The sequence below is a fragment of the Colobus angolensis genome, unplaced genomic scaffold, assembly GCF_000951035.1.
Source record: "Colobus angolensis palliatus isolate OR3802 unplaced genomic scaffold, Cang.pa_1.0 Scaffold208, whole genome shotgun sequence".
NCBI classification, from domain to species: domain Eukaryota; kingdom Metazoa; phylum Chordata; class Mammalia; order Primates; family Cercopithecidae; genus Colobus; species Colobus angolensis.
The window spans coordinates 964189-981749 of record NW_012115244.1 but is presented as its reverse complement, the minus strand read 5'-3'; the positions used below and the strand labels follow the sequence as shown (position 1 = coordinate 981749).

Here is a 17561-nt window from a genome sequence, read left to right as displayed (position 1 = left end):
AAAAAACACCAAAAAATTAGTCTATGAAAAGACATTCAACTTCACTCATAAGAAAAATGATCAAGGCTGGGCGCGGTGGCTCACACCTGTAATCCTAGCACTTTCGGAGGCCGAGGTGGGTGGATCACGTGGTCAGGAGTTTGAGACCAGCCTGACCGATATGGTGAAATCCTGTCTCTACTATCATACAAAAAAAATGAGCTGGACGTGGTGGTGCGCCCCTGTAGTCCCAGCTACTTGGGAGGCTGAGGCAGAGGAATCACTTGAGCCTGGGAGGTGGAGGTTGCAGTGAGCCAAGATTGCGCCACTGCACTCCAGCCTGGGTGACAAAGCAAGACTCTGTCGAAAAAAAGAAAAAAAGAAAAATGATTGAAATGACACTGAACCACCACTCACCCCTCAGACTGGCCAATTAAAAAAACTTGGCCCTGTGGGGTTGCAAAATGGGACCACCCTGTGGAGGAAACGTGGCAATACCCAATGCAACCAACGCACAGTCACCCCGCAGCCCAGCGCTGCCACACGCAGGAATTCACCCTGAAGACACACCTCGAGCAATCTGAAAGTACAAAGGCACTCGGTTATTCATGGCAGCATTATCTGAATTTACAAACTATCGGGAATAACCTGACCAGCAGCTGAGGAAACTGCAGCCCATCACATGGCAGAGCGCCAGCCACGTGGTTCTAAAAGACAGTGAGGGAAATCCTTACGTCGGCACCATGGTTTCCAGGAGAGAGTGTTATGTGAAAAAAACAGTGTGTGGCTGGAAGCTCATGCCTGTCATTCCAGCACTTTAGGAGGCCAAGGCAGGGGGACTGCTGGAAGCTTAGAGTTCGAGACCATCCTGGGCAACATAGCCAGATCCCATCTCTACAACAAAAACTTAAAAAAAATTAGCTGGGCTTGGTGGCACACACCTGTAGTCCCAGCTACTCGGGAGGCTGAGGTGGGAGGATGGCTTGAGCCCAGGAGATGGAGGCTACAGTAAGCTATGATTGCACCACTGCACTCCAGCCTGGGTAACAGAGCAAGACCCTGTCTCTGAAACAAAACCAAAAAGCCAAAGTGCAGAAGAGCATATAAAGAATGCTCTAAGAAAGAGGAATACACGTGTATACGTTCATCTTTACAAAATTCAACACGCGAGAAAACCAGGAGAAACCTATGCTCAATACCAAAAAGTGAGGAGGAGGCACGGGAGGGAGTGGCTCCCTGCGTCTGTCTTTAGGGGCAGTTTTGACATCTAGAAGGATGGTCACACGCTACAAACCTAACAGGACAGGGCGTGGGGTGTGGTGGGAGGCACGAGACTGAAAGCAAACGGGAAGGATGAACCCAGCTGTATCTCCAATGAAGGCACCACAACACTGATGGTGGAGAAGCCAATCCACGGAACTCATGAGCACAGCACTTGACGGCACCCGCAGTTGTGGGCAGGGAGTGAACTCCACACAATCCCGACCTCTTCATGGTGGGTTTGTTTTTGCAACCCTATGGCAAAGCTGTGCTGGAGCTCTTGAGCAGGCGTGCGCTGGACTCCCCAGCAGATGCCTGAGGATGCTGCTGTTGCTGGGGGCCAGGGTCCTCAGGGTGGAGATGGGGGGTAGGGAAGAACCGTGCAAGGTGGGACAGAATCCGCGCACGGCTCTGAGCCGTTTCAGATCTGTACACGCATATTACATATGTACGTGTGTGTCTGCGTGTCGGCACGCCTGTTCTCCCTAGCCTGTCCACAGAAAGGGCCTAAAGCTCAGGCACCCTGTGGCATCGAGCATACCTCGTGTCGAGATCCTGGTCTCTAACGCTGTTGCCCACCAGAGGGAGCCAAGCCCCACAGAGCAATGGCGGAGGCCAGAGGCCCAAGAGGATGCCCTGCCATGCCTGGTCATGAGGAGGTGCTCGAAGGAGAGGCGCAGCGCACAGGCAGAGCGTGGCAGGGTTCCCACCAGCAAATCTCGTACACTTTGAACACCAGGATAATTAAAGACGGGAGCAACTCACAGACCACTGAAGTCGGGAGGCAATCCACATGTGGCCAGTGATAAAAGAGAACGAGCGTGGATAACCACGGAATACCTGAGACACACAGATGAATGGATGGGGGAGGGAGCCCATGTCTGTGGGATGCTGGGGCCGGGAAGCCTGCTCTCCAGTCCTCACCATCTGGCCTCTGTGGGAGTCAGGAAGTGTCTGCATAGATGTTCGCCAGATGCAATGGGAAAACCAGGAGGCATCAGGTGGACAGGCAGCCCCAGGGTACCTGGGCCAACAGCCACAAGTTCTCAAAGAGCTCAGGAAGAAATCATGTCTTTATGCATGTGTGTGTACACGCATGTGTGGTGTGTATGTATGGGGGTGTGCACGTGTGTGGTGTGCATGGTGTGTGCACGTGTGTATGCATGGTACATGTGCGTGTGGTGTATGCATGGTGTGTGCACGTGTGCATTGTGTGCGTGGATACGTGTGTGGTATGTATGCATGATGTGCATGTGTGCATTTGTGTGCATGTGTGTGTGGTGTGTATGCATGGTGTGTGCACATGTGCATTGTGTGCGTGTGGTGTGTACTCATGGTGTGTGCACATGTGCATTGTGTGCGTGTGGTGTGTACTCATGGTGTGTGCACATGTGCATTGTGTGTGCGTGTGGTGTGTATGCCTGGTGTGTGCACGTGTGCATTGTATGTGTGCATGTGTGTGTAGTGTGTATGCATGGTGTGTGCACATGTGCATTGTGTGTATATGCATGTAGTGTGCATGGTGTGTGTAGTGTGTATGCATATGTGCATGAGTGTGTAGTGTATACATGGTGTGTGAACATGTGCGTGTGTGCATGTGTGTGTGGTATGTGTGCATATGTGTGCAGCAGCAGCTAGTCCCCCGTCTCCAGTGCCCAGCAGCATCACATGTACTTTGGAGCTTTATAAATGCATGGTCAGTGAAGCTGACAGCACCAAGCTGTCCCTTTACCATAACACCTGGAATAGTCACCTGTGATAAGCTATCACACAGGAAACATTTTTTAAATTTCATTCTCATTATTTTCTGTAATCTTGAGAGGTTCTGATCAACATTTATTGCCTTATTCTTTTTCTCTCATTCCTTTTTGAACGTATTTATCTCCTAAAATTTTATCTGTGATGGAGATGGGATGCCTGTGAATAAAAAAGTTGCAGTGGTGGCAGCAGGTCAGGGGGGCGGCAGGGGCCACCATGGTCTCCCCTGAGAGGGGGTGCTGTCTTAGGTGCCCCGAGAGGCCCTCTGGCAGCAGGCGTGGGGTGCTGCCAAACTACTGCTCCCCCCGGGTGGGCACGCCACGACACATGTGGCCTCCCGGCAGACAGGTGCCCAGGTGAGCCCGCTGCTCCTCATTAGTCATGAATGGCACCCGGTCTGGACGACAGATGACTGTCGCCCAGCAGCCCTGAGCAGGCCACCATCACCCTGGGCAGCGGTTCCCGGGGTGCCAACAAGACCTGGGCCCCTTGTTCTCTGGTGCTGCGAGCCCCAGGTGAGGCTGTGGAGGCCCTGGCCCTGCTCTGGTGTCTGTCAGAGACAGGTGCACAGTACTTTGACTTGCTTGTCTGAATTGTCATAATTGTGTTGGAACTGTGCCAGAACACTCAGCTCCTGGAAGGCCTGTGGCTGCTGGGGGCTGCTTGGTCCCCCTCAGGACGGCCGGGGGAGCCTCTCCAGAAGCACCAGTTTTGTGTGCAGGTGGACGTTGAAGGGGGGCAGTTGGGTCAGGTTCAGACTCACACCTGTGGTGCCCACGATGCTGGCCAGGACCCGGTGTGTGTCCCTGTAGAGGGCCAGGAGCCCAGGGGCCGCCTCCATAAGGATGTGTGTGTACGCCAGCATGCCCGCCCCCGGCTGCACGTCCTCCCTCTTGTCATACCTGTGGGATGAGAGCCGGTGGTCCAGCCCAGGGCCCCAAATCGCCCCATCCCCCACCCCGGGTGCCAAGGGTGGCTTCCAGGAGGGTCGTGCTGTGTGTGAATCCTACCTCCAGGCACTGTTGACTTGGAGAAACCGAGATACGCCTGTCTGGGCAGCTGCCACATCAATGTGCAGAAGGACGTCTAGGAAAACCAGGCCTGCTGTCAGAGCCCAACCCTGCGGTCGGAGCCACAGTGGTCCCCAGGCAGCGCCTCCAGTACCCACCTGTCTGGGGGGGCACCAGCTGGTGCAGCCTCTGCATCGCGACGCCACCCGGGTAGTTGAAATGCGACACGTACAGGGCCGTGGCTGAGTAGGCGGCATTCACCACGAGGTGTCCGATCACAAGCAGAGACCCCACTTTGTACAGCCAAGACTTTTTATAGTTATTCAGCCTGAAAAAAGAATGGTTACACATCATAGGCAGAACGTGGTGACAATAATCTATCTACAAAACATAGTGGGAGCATAACCTGCTGTTCAACTTCTCCAAGTCATAACAAAGAGTTCACCACCAAATAAACAGATTAACCGGTAAAAGTAGTTAAGATACTGCCTCAAGAATTGTCTGTGAAATTCTACCCAAGATGCCAAATTAAACTTTAGATTTTTTTTTTTCACTCTGTCCCCCAGGCTGGAGTGCAGCGGCATAATCTGGGCTCACTGCAAGCTCCGCCTTCAGGGTTCACACCATTCTCCTGCCTCAGCCTCCCGAGTAGCTGGGACTACAGGCGCCCGCCACCTCGCCCGGCTAGTTTTTGTATTTTTAGTAGAGACGGGGTTTCACCGTGTTAGCCAGGATAGTCTCGATCTCCTGACCTCGTGATCCGCCCATCTCGGCCTCTCAAAGTGCTGTGATTACAGGTGTGAGCCACTGTGCCTGGCCTAGATGAGATTTTTAAAAATACATTTTCTTTTCTTTTGAGACAGAGCCTCACTGTGTCACCCAGACTGGAGTGCAGTGGCACGATCTCAGCTCACTGCAACCTCCACCTGCCAGGTTCAAGTGATTCTCCTGCCTCAAGCTGCCCGCTACCATGCCCAGCTAATTTTTGTATTGTTAGTAGAGAGAGGCTTTCACTATGTTGGCCAGGCTAGTTTTGAACTCCTGACCTCGTGATCTGCCTGCCTCAGCCTTCCAAAGTGCTGGGATGAGAGGCATGAGCCACCACGCCCAGCCTAAAAATATATTTTCAAACAATCCCAAGTGACTGTGTAGGTCAGAGTGTCACCCGTGCTGCCAAGTCCACTCCCAGCAGGTGAATGAGCTCTGTGGCACAGGGCGCCGCTAGTTCTCTCACAATAGACTGTGCCAATCTCAGGCTCCTACAGCAGAGTTAGCAGCTGCCAGAGACCGCGTGACCCACGAAGATGAGGCTCCTTATTAGCTGGTCCTTAACAGAAAAGCTTGCCAACCCTGGTCTAAACGCCCTGAACCCCTGATCAAGGCTCTCTCTCTTCCAAACCCACCAGGCTCCTCGGAGCCCTCTTCTCCGAAGGCCCTGCCCTTTGCTATGGTTCGGATCTGCGTCCCCACCAAATCTCATGTCCAACTGTGATCCCCAATGCTGGCGGTGGGGCCTGGTGGGAGGTGACTGGGTCATGGAGGTAGAGCCTTCGGGAATGGATTAGTGCCATCCCCTCCATGCTGTTCTCCTGATACTGAGGGAGTTCTCAAGATGTCTGCTTGTTTGAAAATGGGTGACGCCTCCCCTGTCCCTCTTCCTCCTGCTCTGGCCACACAAAACGTGCCTGCTTCCCTCTCGCCTTCCGCCATGATGTAAAGTTTCCCCAGGCCTCCCTGGAAGCTGAGCAGACACCAGCATCACGCTTCCTGTACAGCCTGCAGCACCGAGAGCCAATCCTGTACGGCCTGCGGCACCGAGAGCCAATCCTGTACGGCCTGCGGCACCGAGAGCCAATCCTGTACGGCCTGCGGAACCGCCAGCCAATCCTGTACGGCCTGCGGAACCGCCAGCCAATCCTGTACGGCCTGCGGAACCGCGAGCCACTGATGTACGGCCTGCGGAACCGCGAGCCAATCCTGTACGGCCTGCGGAACCGCGAGCCAATGAAGCCTCCTCTTTATAAATTATCTGGTCTCCGGTGTTTCTTTACAGCAGTGCGAGAGCAGACTCGTGCACCCGTGAACAAACTCTGGGGCCGTTCCTGAGCTTGAGGCCGCTCCTAGGATGACCCCAGCCTCCTAAGTGCCTGCCCCAAAGAGCTCAGCACTGCCAGGGCGTTCGCCCTTCGTTCCCGCCCAGAGCCGGAGTGGGCAGTCACTGCGGAAAGCTCGCACCCCCAGGACTGTCGCAAAGCCCTGGGCCCTGACACGGGGACAAGGGGGTGTGGCGGGGGTGCGGCCTGCTCTTGCTCCCAGGGTGACCGGGCTGAGGACCTGACTTCGGAGGGGGCCTTGCTTTACCCTGCACCCCCTCATTTAGACTCCCCAAGTTTGTCCTCCTCCGGATAAGGCCGACTGGCACAGCGGGGGCCCTTGAACGGAGCAGCCCTCACGCCCAGCACACCAGGCCTCAGACACTCCTGCCTTTGGTTTCAGCAGAGCTGGGTCCGGTTCACACTGGATCTTCTTCCCTGCTGGAAAAGTCTGTCACCAAATACAATCCATCTGCGCCACTCTCCCGGTCTTTCCCACCCTCTTTTCCATGACTCGGGCTGGAGTCTGCTCCCCCTTCAGCCCTGAGCCCACCCCTGGGACGGGAGGGAGCCAAAGGCACAGAAAAGCAGAGGCAGAGCTCCCAGGAGCCCCCACTGAGGCACAGTTACAGCAGCTGGAGGAGCCCCATGGCCACGGCAGCCAGAGGAGCCCCCAACCCAGGCATGGCCATGGCAGCCAGAGGAGCCCCCAGTGAGGAACAGCCACGGCAGCTGGAGGAGCTCCCAGGGGCTCCACGGAGGGACGGCCACGGCAGCTGGAGGAACCCCCAGCGAGGAACAGTCACAGCAGCCAGAGGAGCTCCCAGGCCCAAGGGCAGTGCAGAGCAGTGGGAGCTGAGGGGCACCATCCCCTCCCCTGAACAGGTGTCACTGGAAAGCGCCTGACCGCTGCCTGGGATCAGGGACCACGTTGTGGGACGTCCTCTCCAGCCAGAGTGGGCACCTCTCAGCGCCTCAGGCCCCGGCCCTCCTGGCCCGCAGCCCTGCCACCCCTCAATGTCCAGTGTGGCCTGAGTTGGCCTCCTGTTCCCATCAAGGCAGCAAGCTCTGAATGGGCACAGAGCTGGCCAGCCTCAGCCCTGGGTCCTTCCCCAGCACCCATAGGGCCAGCAGTGATAGACTCTCCTGGGCCTGAGCCCCGGGTCCTTCCCCAGAACCCACAGGGCCCAGCAGTGATGGACTCTCCTGGGCCTGAGCCCCAGGTCCTTCCCCAGCACCCACAGGGCCCAGCAGTGATGGACTCTGCTGGCTCCCTGAGGCTTGCAACACTGAGTGGCAGATGCACTCAGACCGCCCCACCCTCAGTCCAGGCAGTGCCCTCCCCAGGCCCTGGCAGGCTCCCAGCTCCACCTCCATCACCTGCTGCCTTCAGTCCCTCCCCCCAGGAAGCCCACCCACCCTCCACAGGACACCAAGCCTGGGCCACACTGGGCCCTCTGCACCCGGCCACACGCACCTCCCTGACCATCCCCCTCTTCCAGCCAGATGACCTGCCTTGACAAATGCCCTCAACCCTGAGGCCCTGTCAGGATGGTCATGAACGTCCTTCCTCCACCTAACCTGTCACCCTCAGAGCCTCCCAGGCCTGGCCGCCCCTGCCCTCTGCCGTCGCTACCTGTGTGAGTGTCCCTCCCCTGTGACAGAGATGGGGACCGCTGGTGCATCACCACATGTGGACTAGTCACCAAATTAACCCAAGACAAAGACCACCTGAGCAAAGCCCTCTGTCAGCAGGTCGCCAGGCCCGTACATCCCATGCAGACCTCAGGGAGGAGAGAGGACTGGGGCCACCCTCTTTTGACATAAGCGCCTAATTCAACACGCCCTGTGTTTATCTTAAAAAATAGCCCTGGTGGCTCACACCTGTAATCCCAGCACTTTGAGAGGAGGAGACAGGAGGATGGCTTGACTCCCTAGGAGTTGAGGAGTGCAGTGAGCCACGATCGCACTGCTGCACTCCAGCCTGGGTGACAGAGCAAAACCCTGTTTCAAAACTTAAACACACACATACACCCCCCCACACAGTAAATCAGTGAACCTGTTTCCAATGAAACTAAAAATGCATGTCACAAGTGAGTGCTCACAGGTAGGAGCAGCCTCTGGCAGCTGTGATGTTGAGAGCAGGGAAGGCATAGATGATGAAGCGTAGCTCCTTGTGCGGCAGGAGGGAGTAGAGCGCCACGAAGCCCAGTGCCAGCACTGTCAGTGCGTGCGTCCTTCTGTCCACCAAGCCCAGGGGGATGAAGAGCAGGCTGCAGCCCAGGCCGCGGGGCAGGGCTGAGTAGAAGTACCACAGCAGTGGGGAGGTCGGCGGGCTGGGTTAAGGAGGCCACGCACCTGTCCACGATAAGCCCGTGGGCTGGGTGGCGGGGTCAAGGCAGAGAAGATGCCTGAAGACAGTTGTGCTGAGAGACGCAGCCTGGGTCATGGATCGCGTGCACACACACCACTCAGGCCCCAGGCCCCCTCCTAAAAGACACACCCAGGCCACGGCGCGGGTGCACACATACCACTTGGGCTTCGGGCCCCCTCCAGGCAGGACCAAGGCAGAAAGGGCCGTGGGATGTTCGGTCTCTGCACCCTTTTCTTCACCATTAAAAACAGATGGTCAGCCAGGCGCAGTGGCTCACGTCTGTAATCCCAGCACTTTGGGAGGCCAAGGTGGGCGGATCACGAGGTCAAGGGATCGAGACCATCCTGGCCAACATGGTGAAACCCCGTCTCCGATACAAATACAAAAATTAGCTGGGCGTGGTAGCAAGTGCCTGTAATCCCAGCTACTCAGGAGGCTGAGACAGGAGAATCACTTGAACCAGGGAGTTGGCGGTTGCAGTGAGCCGAGATCGTGCCATTGCACTCCAACCTGGCAACAGGGTGAGACTCTGTCTCAAAAAAACAAACAAACAAACAAACAAAAACAGATAGTCACGGGTGACACACGTGTTGGGGATTTGTTATGCTATTCCATCTACACGTGTATATTTGACATACTTCCTAAGAAAGTGCTTTTTAAATGCAGATTGTCCAGGCCAGGTGTGGTGGTTCACACCTGTAATCCCAGCACTTTGGGAGGCCGAGGTGGGCAGATCACTTGAGGTCAGAAGTTTAAGACCAGCCTGATCAACATGGTAAAACCCCATCTCTACTAAAAATACAAAAATTAGCCAGGCGCGGTGGCGTGCGCCTGTAGTCCCAGCTACTCGTGAGGCTGAGGCAAGAGAATTGCTTGAACCAGGGAGGCAGAAGCTGCAGTGAGCTGAGATCACACCACCGTACTCCAGCCTGGGCGACAGAGCCAGACTCAGTCTCAAAAAAAAAAGGCAGATTGCCCAAGGAGCAGAAGAAAGGCTGGGTTAATCCGGGGCAGGGCTGTTTCCACAGGACTGAGAGAGGGCAGCTGGGACCTCACCGCCCATGGTCAGCATTTCCCAGGAGCAAGTGGAAGGGAGGGGCTCCATCCTGACCCTGCAGCCAGGCTGCACAGAAGGGAGAAGCAGCTGCTTCCACCACCCAAGGAGGCCCAGGAGGTGTGGCTGGGGGTCCCACCCATCGCCCTCCTGCACGGACACTGAAGGATACCCCCCAATTGGAGCTTTTGTTCAGGACAGTGTTGTACCAAAACACCTTTCCTTCTGGCCACGTGAGCTCCCGCCAAAAATAAGAATCCACGGCAACCGTCAGTCCTGATAAAACAAAATAGAGTTTCTTACTCGCAAACAGCCATCAGTAAACACCCCGCCACAGTGCAGCCCCCATCACTACAGAAACTACAAGCTGCTTTCAAAGAAAAGAGGTTGGGCTGGGTGGGAAGATTGCTGGATCCTAGGAGTTGGAGGTTGCAATGGACCACGATCACGCCACTGCACTCCATCCTGGGTGACAGAGCAAGCTATCTCTAAAACAAAAAAAAGAAAAAAGACGCCGGCTATGTTGAGGACACCACTGCCCAGAACCACCGTCTGGCGCAGGGACAAGCCACCCTCTGCTCTTGTGGCCTCCCCCAGCCCAAGGACAAGGGACAGACCAGTGAACAGGGGCTCCCAAGGTACAGGGTGGGGCCCCCGGAGACCCCGGGCAGGAGGCTTAGGACTGAAATGTTTTAACACTGCTAAAGTTAGAGTCATTTTATTTCATGGGGATGAAAACGTCCCAAATTTCTCTTGACCTTGGTAAAACAAGGCAAAACAAAATCCAGTTAGAAGCATCCCGCAGCGATTGACTTACCTAAACAGAGGATCCCCGCCGGGATGGCGTGGCGAAGGGCTCTGACTACAGAAATCTTTCGGTTGCCCAAGGCCAGCAGCAGCAGGAGGCCCAGGAACAGGCACAGCTCCGCCCTGAACACGATGATGGTGAAGGCTGACAGCCAGATGAAGCGGGCCCACGCGTGCCGCAGCCAGGCTGCCAGGGCCAGCAGGACTGCAAGACAGCGCAGGAGGGTGCCCATCAGACACAGGGCCCACCTGGCCCAGAAAACACCCTGGGAAGCGAAGAGACCTTGCTCTAACCAGCAGCTGTTCCTTTTCTTATCATAAAAGTCACACAAATATCCCAGAAAACAAACCACTCAGAGCCGCCCCCCGCACCCACGTTGTTGGCTAGGAAGTGCATCCCAACCCAGCAGGGAAAACAAAGAGCCCGGTTTCAGGCCACGGACCATCCTGAGGAGCCCAGCGGGGTGTGGCCATCACCAGGGAGGCGCTGTCATCAGCCGGGGAGCCCCTGACTCAGGGGAGCCCCTGCCCGGCACCGTGGGTGTGCAGGCACGGCCGGCAGCGACGTACCTACGGGCAGGGCCAGCACGTTGGGCAGTGTCCGCGTGCAGTAGAACATCAGGTGGAACTGCACGGCCGTCACCCAGCAGAACGTGGTGGCCACCATGGCCCCAAACTGCCGTCTCACTTCCTTTTGTAACGTCCACAGTCCAAAAATCACGCCGAGTCCAAGCACTCCTCTAACTAAACAAAGACAGTGACAGCACGTGAGCCTGTAGCGGAGGAGCATCCAGTGGGTCCTCCTACGTGGGTCCTTCTACACATATCTTTCTATATGGATTCTTCTATGTTGCTGCAATGCCAGCTGACGGCCATGTCAGGCAAAGCAGCCTTGAGGGCATTGTCTCCATGTCTAAAACAGACGTCTGGCCCCAGGCCCCCTGAGCTCCTGTCGGGAACTGAAATGCCCAAGCCTGGTGCCACGAGGGCTCTTGCGGGGGCTGCTCTCTGAAGCATGAGGGAGGACACAGAACTTGGGGGTGCCACAAGCTGAGCCCTACACTAAACCAGAGACCCCATCGGGCTGTGGCATCTCCAGGGGCAATGTTTGCAAGGGCCGGGCTCAGATCTTGCTCTAACCAGCAGCCGTGAGGAGGTGGGATGTGGCGGGAACACAGGCTCCCAGGCAGGAAGGGGGTCAGGACCCCTCTCCCCACTCAACAGCGGGAGCCACCTCTGGGCTGGTGGTCTGATGAGGAGGCGGTGAGGGGGCAGGTGTGCCCAGGACAGTACCCAGCCGACCACACATCCTCACCGTGGACTGGCCCGTCAGCCGCTGGCAAGAAAGGCTGAAAACAGGAAGAAAAATGAACTTCTGGGTATCTCTCACTGCCTTTCCGGAAGGCCAAAGGGACTTCGAAGCCCCCATGTGAGAGGCAACTGGGTCCGGGCAGCTGTAAGGGCCAACAGGCAGAGATATCCAGGCATTGCCAAGGGGACCACAGACGTCTGAGTGCTGGACCTGCTGTTCCCAGAACACCCCATATGCACACCAGGCGTTCTTTTCACTGATTGCTGGATTCGGACTGCAAATGTCTTTTTTTTTTTTTTTTAAGGACAGAGCTTCCCTCTGTTGCTCAGGCTGGAGTGCAGTGGCACAATCTCAGCTCACTGTAACCTCTGCCTCCCGGGTTCAAGCAATTCTGCTACCTCAGCCTCCCGAGTAGCTGGGATTACAGGCACACGCTGCCACGCCCAGCTAATTTTTGTATTTTTAGTAGAGACAGGGTTTCCTCATGTTGGCCAGGATGGTCTCAAACTCCTGACCTCAGGTGATCCCCCCGCCTCGGCCTCCCAAAGTTCTGGGATTACAGGCGTGAGTCACTGCGTCTGGCCTGAATGTCTCAACAGGACATTTTTCACTGATACCCAGGAGTGGGTCTGGCTCCAGCTGCTGCATTTTTGGTGCTGGAATTCCCCCTGGGCTTTTTAAACAATTCACAGACCCCGGCAAACCCCACTTCCCCTTTTTCCCATCAGGTCCATCCCCTGCGTCTCTTCTCTTGGTTTTCCATCTTCCCAAATGCCCAACAATCTCAACCCCGTGCCCAACAAGGGCAGCCTCAGCTCCAGGATCAGCCTCGGCCCCAGTATGACCTTCAGTCCCCAGGATGACGTGCTCTTCATCCAGAGAGGAAGGATTTTGGCCTGTGGCAGGGGCTGCGGGGGGGGGGCACTAGCAATTCCAGGTCATCTTAGTGGGATCAGGAAGGACCCAGGGTGGGCTCCTGTCCACTGGCTGAAGCTGCAGCCCTCCGAGTTTCTGTCCAGCCGGAGTCTGCCCAGCTCTGCCCAACCTCCCGGCCTCTTGCTGCCACCCCTGGAATACGCAGAAGCTTCCAGGGGAATGTGGACTCAGCCCTGGGACTGCCTGCGGACTTCCTTTCCCTGGCTCATGGCCCCCCAACTCCTCCCCATCTGGGGCTCCCTGACGCCTCCACAGGACACGCACAGCTTGTCCAGCTGTCCCCATGCCATGGTGGGTTTCCGTTCCCAATCTGCCCTTCAAGAAGCAGAACTGCTGCTTCCCCAGGAACGTGCTCCTTCCCCAGGAACGTGCTCCTTCCCCAGGAAGGTGCTGCTTCTTAAAGCTCTCCATGCAGGCTGGACAGACTCACTGGAAGCATGTCTGGGTATTAAAAGCAATAAAAATGTACTGAAATGAAAAAGTGGTGATTGCTGACTTTAAAAACTCAGGTTGTGTGACTGGGCATGGTGGCTCACGCCTGTAATCCCAGCACTGTGGGAGGCTGAGGTGGGACGATCACTTGAGCCCAGGAGTTCAAAGCTGCAGTGAGCTATCATTGCACCACTGCACTCCAGCCTGGGTGACACAGCAAGGCCCTGTCTCAAAACAAACAAACAAAAAAAATCGGTTTTCAGAACAATATGTAATATGTACAAAATGTTCTAAAATTGTTTTTTTTAGTCCTCATGTGGGCACAGAGAAAGACCCAGGATTTGCACGCAGGCCCTGCAGCGGCCTCTGGGAATGTGAGGTTCTGTTTGTAACGTTCCCCAAGGCAAATGGTGCTGTTTCTGCAGGAATAAAGGCTGTTGACCCCATAGGGGTTCGCCAGGTGAGGCGGGAGCAGCAGGCTCAGGTGGCGGGAGTTGCCTCACAGACAGACAGCATTTCTCTTGTACCTGCCCTGGGGAGTGGGTGCCGTCATCCCTAATTTCACAGTCAAGAGTGTGGAGGCACAGAGGGGCTGGCTCAGATGTCCCAGGCCTGACCTGAGCGCCTGCTCTGAGCCGCCATGCCACGGTGATTGAGGGCAGGCAAGACTGCAACAGACAGCGTTCCTGGGCGGGGGGACGGCGGCCTCGCTGAGGTCACCCGATGACACCACGATCCCTCACTCCCTTCTCCTTTGTTGAAGACCCCCTTACCTACTAGCTGAGAGTAAAACTTGGACATTTCTAACAGCGAAAGCATGTAAACCGCGGGGCTGGAGAATGCTGCGATCACCACTGGCCCGAGGAACGTCCTGGGGACGACTCCGGGGAACTCGAGATGGTCGTACTGCGAGGAGAAGGGCAGGTCAGTGCACCCGGGCCCTGCCAGCTGGTAACATGAGGTTTTCCCCAAGGACAGCAGGGGCCCCTCACCTGCTCCAGGTCTCGCCAGTGGTACAGCAGGTCATGTGTGGCCTGCAGGTTGAAGCTCTCCTCCACTTTGGTGTAGGGACAGGTGACCAGGTGGACAGTGGCTACAGCCACCAGCAGCCCCAGCAGCAGGGGCCGCCTGCCTGATGACCCCTTTCCAGCCATTCCAGGCTTTCAGCTTCACGTACCTTCAGAGGGCAAGAGTGCGAGACACTAGCCGTTAGTACTGCTAGTCCATGCATGCTGGAAAAGTGAAAGCAGATTCCTGAATTGAGACACCAGCCGTTAGTACTGCCACTCCATGCATGCTGGAAAAGTGAAAGCAGATTCCTGAATTTTGAAAGTCATGCTTGTGCTCGTTTGTGAGATCTGGGTAAAGAGTTAGCAGGAATTCTCTGAACTACTGTCTTAGTTGCACTACTACAAATCTGAAAACGCATAAAGATGGAAAGTTCGGGGAAAAAAAATCACACTTGAGAAGCTTTCATATTGCAACCAGTGATCTGACACTTTCAGCTCTGTGAATGTTTTTTTGGGGAGAAGGACCTCAGCAGCAGAACCTTGAGTCTGAGCAGGCCTGGGCCACGAGGGCAATGGAGGTTGGTAAATGGCCCCTGCCCTCCAGTCTAAATCAGGCAGGAGAGTCAGCAAAACCCAGGCTTGGCCCCGAGGGAACCGGCTGAGGAAGACGGAATGGGAGGCTGACGGGGGCTGGTTAGCTGGGTGGGAGGCACAAAGCTGGAGGATGGCGGACAGGGGACCCAGAAGGGTAGAAGGCTGAACACAGTACAGCTGCCGGGACACAGGGCTCAAGTGGTCAGCAAAGCCCCTACTCCCAGGAATGGTGGGATGTGGCTGTGGATGCCTGCGCCGAACCCCACCGTGGGGGCTGGGAGAAGCCATGGCCAGCTTTCCCAAAGGTGGCACCACACCAGCCATGAGCCTGCATGTGAGCCTGGGGAGACTGGCAATGGGTCCCCCAAATACTAACAGCTTCCTGAGAGGCCAGCAACATGTCCAGCTGCTACACGTGAAAGGCCAAGGGAGGGAAGGGGGCAAATTTTTCATGTTTCTGGATTCTTTTAAAACACATTTGATTTTATTCAGTCCAAACCAGAAGGGCCAGAAGCAAAGGGAGAGAGAGCCCCAGGGCTTACCGTTTGTTAAAACTACCTAAAAAAAAATTTTTTTGGCCGGGCGCGGTGGCTCAAGCCTGTAATCCCAGCACTTTGGGAGGCCGAGACGGGCGGATCACGAGGTCAGGAGATTGAGACCATCCTGGCTAATACGGTGAAACCCCGTCTCTACTAAAAATACAAAAACTAGCGGGGCGAGGTGGCGGGCGCCTGTAGTCCCAGCTACTCGGGAGGCTGAGGCAGGAGAATGGCGTAAACCCAGGAGGCAGAGCTTGCAGTGAGCTGAGATCCGGCCACTGCACTCCAGTCCAGCCACTGCACTCCAGTCCGGGCGACAGAGCGAGACTCCGCCTCAAAAAAAAAAAAAAAAATTTTTTTTTTTAAGAGACAGCATCTTCCTCTGTCTCCTAAGCTGGATGCAGTGCTGTGATCGTGGTTCACTGCAGCCTCAGACTCCTGGGATCCTTTTGCCCCAGCCTCCTGAGTAGTTGCAGCTACAGGTGTGGGTCACCACACTCAGCTAAGTTTTCTTATTTTTTATAAAGACAGGGTCTTGCTTTGTAGCCCAGGCTGGTATGGAACTCCTGGCTTCAAGCAATCTTCCCACCTTGGCCTCCTGAAGTGTTGGGATTACAGGCATGGGCCACCGTGCCCAGCCAAAACTACCGTTTGATCAAATGGAGACTTACGAAGTCTACAATGATGGCAACCAAAAGAAAATCTGTAGATTAGAAGGAAGAGGAACCCTATTTGATATGGTGGGCAGGGAGTGGACAGAAAGAGAAAAGAAAGTTTTAATAATTTTACAATGACTAAAATGGTATGCAGTTCTTTCCTTTGCCAAATATAAAAACCTGGCGCCAGGTGCGGTGGCTCATTCCTGTAATCTCAGCACTTTGGGAGGCTGAGGTGGTCAGATCATGAGGTCAGGAGATCAAGACCATCCTGGCCAACATGGTGAAACCTTGTCTCTACTAAAAATACGAAAATTACCTGGGCATGGTAGCGCGTGCCTATAATCCCAGCTACTCGGGAGGCTGAGGCAGGAGAATAGCTTGAGTCCCGGAGGCAGAGGCTGCAGTAAGCCAAGATTGTGCCACTGAAATCCAGCCTGGGCCACAGAGCAGGACTCTGCCTCAGAAATAAAAAAGAAAATAAATAAATAATAAAAAACTTAAAAAAATAAACTTGGTATCAAACAAAGAGAAAGGCTGAAGCACTAGGTTAGGAGTCACTGTCCACCAGACGAGGGAGTGCCCACTCAGCTGTCTCCCACTTGCTAAGACACAAGCTTTATGACGGTGGGGGGTTTTTGATGCTGGATTATTTTTCCCACCAGTGCAGCCTCAGCACCAAGGACAGAGCCCAGCCTCTGTAGCCTGAAGGCTGCCTCTCTGCCACCTCCCCTGCTGGACTCATCCTGTGGGCAGGGCTTGTTTGGTGGACTCACTGCTGAATCAGCAGAGCCTGCTGCACAGTAGGCACTCAACAAGGCTGCCGAAGAAGAAATAGGTAAAAACTCTTACACAGGGATCTCATCACACCAGCTCACGTGCTTATTAAAAATATGTTCCAGCGGCCGGGAGCGGTGGCTCATTCCTGTAATTCCCGCACTTTGGGAGGACGAGGCTGGTGGATCACAAGGTCAGGAGATCGAGACCATCCTGGCTAACATGGTGAAACTCCGTCTCTACTAAAAATACAAAAAATTAGCCAGGCGTGGTGGCGGGCGCCTGTGGTCCCAGCTACTCAGGAGGCTGAGGCAGGAGAATTGCTTGAACCTGGGAGGCGGAGGTTGCAGTGAGCGGAGATTGCGCCACTGCACTCCAGCCTGGCGACTGAGTGAGACTCCATCTCAAACAAAAAATATGTTTGTGCTTTGATTTCAACTTTCGAAGGCATGAGAAGACCAAGGGTGAGTCCAGATTCTCTGCCAGAAGCATGGGAAGACCAGGTCAACACTGGCAAGCGTGAAAACCATGACCAACCCCCCACTGGGCAAGGGTGAGTGGACGCTGTCCTGCACTAGTCCACTCTGCTCAGCAGCTGGTCAGCAGCTGTGGCTAATATAAGTGACAGGTGCCTCGGGAGCACCTACAGGTTAAAACAGGCCCAGGCCATGACACTTTATTTTTTATTTATTTTTCTACTTTTTGTGAGACGGAGTCTCGCTCTATCGCCCAGGCTGGAGTGCAGTGGCGCGATTTCAGCTCACTGCAAGCTCCGCTTCCCGGGTTCACGCCATTCTCCTGCCTCAGCCTCCCGAGTACCTGGGACTACAGGCGCCCACCACCACGCCTGGCTATTTTTTTTGTATTTTTTAGTAGAGACGGGGTTTCACCGTGTTAGCCAGGATGGTCTCGATCTCCTGACCTAGTGATCCGCCCACCTCGGCCTCCCAAAGTGCTGGGATTACAGGTG

The 17561-nt window shown here is 55.3% G+C and overlaps 1 protein-coding gene across 1 annotated transcript; it reads right to left on the bottom strand.

The window, feature by feature from the left end:
* Positions 1-3042: 3042 nt before the first annotated feature.
* On the bottom strand, positions 3043-14248 carry ALG12 (ALG12, alpha-1,6-mannosyltransferase). The gene is made up of 9 exons (XM_011942253.1): positions 14008-14248; positions 13789-13921; positions 10906-11079; positions 10346-10540; positions 9699-9804; positions 8206-8427; positions 4166-4335; positions 4008-4083; positions 3043-3899 (listed from the first exon to the last, which is right to left on the bottom strand). The coding sequence occupies exons 1-9, from the start codon at positions 14167-14169 to the stop codon at positions 3671-3673; spliced, it is 1467 nt and encodes a 488-aa protein (XP_011797643.1). The 5' UTR covers positions 14170-14248; the 3' UTR covers positions 3043-3670.
* Positions 14249-17561: the final 3313 nt, after the last annotated feature.

Coding starts and splice junctions, on each gene's coding strand:
- ALG12 (XM_011942253.1), bottom strand. CDS start 14,169: ATGGCTGGAAAGGGGTCATCAGGCAGGCGGCCCCTGCTGCTGGGGCTG. Junction 4,336..8,205: donor GCCAGAGGCTGCTCCTACCT/GTGAGCACTCAC, acceptor TTCTTTTTTCAG/GCTGAATAACTATAAAAAGT. Junction 4,084..4,165: donor GCTGGTGCCCCCCCAGACAG/GTGGGTACTGGA, acceptor TGGTTTTCCTAG/ACGTCCTTCTGCACATTGAT.